The sequence below is a fragment of the Arvicanthis niloticus genome, unplaced genomic scaffold (genome assembly GCF_011762505.2).
Source record: "Arvicanthis niloticus isolate mArvNil1 unplaced genomic scaffold, mArvNil1.pat.X pat_scaffold_531_arrow_ctg1, whole genome shotgun sequence".
In the NCBI taxonomy this organism is placed as follows: domain Eukaryota; kingdom Metazoa; phylum Chordata; class Mammalia; order Rodentia; family Muridae; genus Arvicanthis; species Arvicanthis niloticus.
In genome coordinates, this window is record NW_023046159.1 from 52165 (window position 1) to 55313 (window position 3149).

General features: G+C 45.5%; 1 protein-coding gene across 1 annotated transcript; it reads right to left on the bottom strand.

The window, feature by feature from the left end:
• Nucleotides 1-342: 342 nt before the first annotated feature.
• On the bottom strand, nucleotides 343-1325 carry LOC117702174 (melanoma-associated antigen 10-like). Its single transcript, XM_034493459.2, has one exon. It carries the CDS (start codon nucleotides 1288-1290, stop codon nucleotides 343-345), a length of 948 nt encoding a protein of 315 aa, XP_034349350.1. The 5' UTR covers nucleotides 1291-1325.
• Nucleotides 1326-3149: the final 1824 nt, after the last annotated feature.

A 3149-nucleotide genomic window follows, 5' to 3' on the forward strand; every position in this document is an offset into this window, starting at 1 on the left:
GCCCAGGAAAATCCTATTTCAATGTCACTTGTCTATTGTGGCATTTTACAAATTAAGACAGAAGTCATTCTAATTTGTTTTCAAAATAATGAAATTCTTCAAACCAGGAAAAACAACAGTGCATGAACTACAAATGACTGAAACTTAAAACTAGTGGACCTGGTAGTAATTGTGTTAGCAATTTGGAAGAACAAGAATCCTAAAGTGACCTAAACAGAATAAAAGTAGAATGCTCCATGGTCTCCTCCCACCAGCTCTAAAGTGAGGGTACAATACTCGATTAGTGGCTTGGTCTGACCTGATGTTAGAAGGGAATTGCCAGTGAACTAGGATGTGCCCAGGTCAGACCTGTTGAAGCATGCGTTGATAGATCCAGATCTGGACCCTGTCTATCTCATCTTCCAAAGCCTCTGCATACCTTTCAGGGTAGGCTGTGGGGTGAGTTTTAGCAATACTGGCAAAAAACTCCAAGACTTTCATTTTGGTGGTTTCGGCAAAGGCCCTGGGGCCCCAGAGGAACACATGGGTAGGAGGATCACTACTGGGCACCTGCCTGTATTCCAGGTACCCTTCCTGTACAAACTCCTCAGAGATGAGCTTCCTAGGGTCTTTATGTATGTAAGGATCCCTCCCACCACACAACCCTATGTTATTCAGTTTTTCCCAGATAATCTCCTCACTGACACAGTTTCCCTCCATGAAAATGACACCCAGTACCACTATGAGGAGGCCTGTCTTGGGCATACCCTGAACATCAGTCAGCATCCCATCATAGGTGATCCCCAGGGCAGTGACAAGGATGTAGGAGTGGACAGAGGCGTCCACTTCTACCATATCAATGCCAAAGACCAGCTTCAAGCACTCAGAGGCCTCACTAAAGATCAGAGGGTAGTACTCATCATATGCTCTACCAACACACTCCAGCATTTCTGCTTTGGTAGTGAATGCCTTCATTCGATATTTGCAAAGCAGAAATTCCACCAAGTCATACACCTTTATGTACTGTGCATGGTGCAACAAATATAGTGGATCTTCCAGCTCTTCTGATGGTTTGATGGAAGCTTCCTCAGATGGGCCACTAGGAATGGAGGCCAGTGCCACACAGGGAGAGGAAGCTCTCTGAGGACTCTGGGGAGGACTTGGTATTCCACCACCATACACCTGATGGGAGGTGGTGCTTGTTTCCTCCTCATCTCCTTCAGCCGTGGTAGCCTGGGCATTGGCTAACTCCTGTTGGGCCTGACCACTGTCTTGGAGGTTGCAGCACTGGGTGTTATGGGGCTCAGCCATTATCACTTTCCTTGGTAACAACAGGCAGGAAGGACAGTCTCCCAATCTAAGCAGGGAGGATACACAGGCCTGATGGAGAAAGGGGAGGGTGAGTAGATTTTTATCACAGACCATGTCCCACTGCCTTCAAAATGCCTTCATGTTTCTTGAAATCTCCTGAGTAGAGCCCTCTAGTGGGACAAGGCCTCTAAGCAATCCTAGAATCCTGAGAGCCTGAAACAGGAAGTGACCCAGCTGTTTGGAGTGCAGCCTGGTCACAGAGGAGATAAACTAGTGGATACCATTAGAATATTTGAGGCCAGGGAACGTGGAGTGTCTATATTCTCGGTTGTTGGAACAATTGATTTATACTTGCAGGATGGGCATCCCTATCAGTTCTGAGGATACATAGTTTTGCTCTTCTACGGGAACTGAGGACACTATCTCAGAGGATGATTTTTTCTTATCTTCCACTTTGGAATCATTGTAAGAGATGCAGACAACATCACATACATGCTAACTTCTAGTTGGTACCTGAGTTCCCAAGCTTAAAAAGAAGGGAGAGAGGAATTGTGGGGTATAACCCTACTTAAGGTAAATGGTTTCTTGTGTGATCATTCTGGGCCCTCAAGTTTCTGTGTCAAGGGCTGGACACTGCCCTTATCCTGGCCTATAATAAACACTTCAGTGTTCACCTCTCTGGAAATTAATAAAAGTTATTAATAGAGCTGTATATGTGCCTACCCGTGTTCAGACTAAATTACAAGAGATGAGACAATTTAATGGTTTTCCTGTGTCCTGATGTGTCAGATGTCAGACCTGCCCAACACAGTCCTTGATCAGTGACCAGTACTATACTGCTTTGCCTGATGGTCTGAGGCATGTTTCTTTGAACCAAGAGCCTATTACTGAGATACAGTGGGAAGAGGAATTGAGGTGAGGTAAATCATCTATGGTCTCTAATCTACCTCAGAGCTCACAGGAGGGCAGGTAGGGCACATTTCCCCTCTCGTATTGATGCAGGGCATCTTCAGTCCTCACCTTCAGTCCTGACACTCCTGAGATCTTCCCTCTGATGGCTCCACTCAAATGCCTCTTCACCAGGTTTTTCAGCTCCTTGAGTCCAGTGACCTGAAAACAAGACAGGGTGTATAGCAAGACATCTCCACCCAGTACTGCATGTGTGAGATATTTGACAAGTTTGTGTGGGGCCTGTGAAAATCATACAATCTAGGACATACATCATCCCGGGACCCTTGATTTTAACTATGGATACCCACTCTGGTCAATTTGCACTCCTTCATGACACCTGAGAAATGGCACATCCCTTTTTATCTGAATGGGTTATCCTGGATTGTTCACATGGCTTGAGCTCATCTGGGGTGATATTGGGTTTTGTTAAGGCCACATGAGCTTTATTCAACGGATTTCATCCTGACACCTTCCTTTATGTGCAGATGACACAAGACCTCATCTCTCCAAAGAATCCCATCTTCCTACTCAAGGTACAAGTAAGCATGCCACTTAACGCCTCTGAATGTTGCCCTCAGAACTTTATCAGGCATTACAGTGCCTATGTTCTGTACTGTGGACACATAGAGTCCCGAGAATACATGTCTGTGATATGGCTAATCCTGGGACTCATCTTTGTTGCCCATAATTCGTTTCTTCTGCCAACAGGACATCACCCCTGGGATCAAATCTTCACCTCCTAGAGAAATATCACAACAAATCAGGAAGCATAACAGAGACGCAGTCACAATGCCCACGTACCCAGAAATATCCAGAAAATTATAAGGGAGGTGGCCAGGTTTTGTGGCATCCCTTGCTGTGGGTGGGTTTGTACATTTTCTCACATTTAGTTCTCACCATCATAACTG

What these genes read in the sequence shown, in the direction of transcription:
- LOC117702174 (XM_034493459.2), bottom strand. Translation starts at nt 1,290, where the DNA reads ATGGCTGAGCCCCATAACACCCAGTGCTGCAACCTCCAAGACAGTGGT.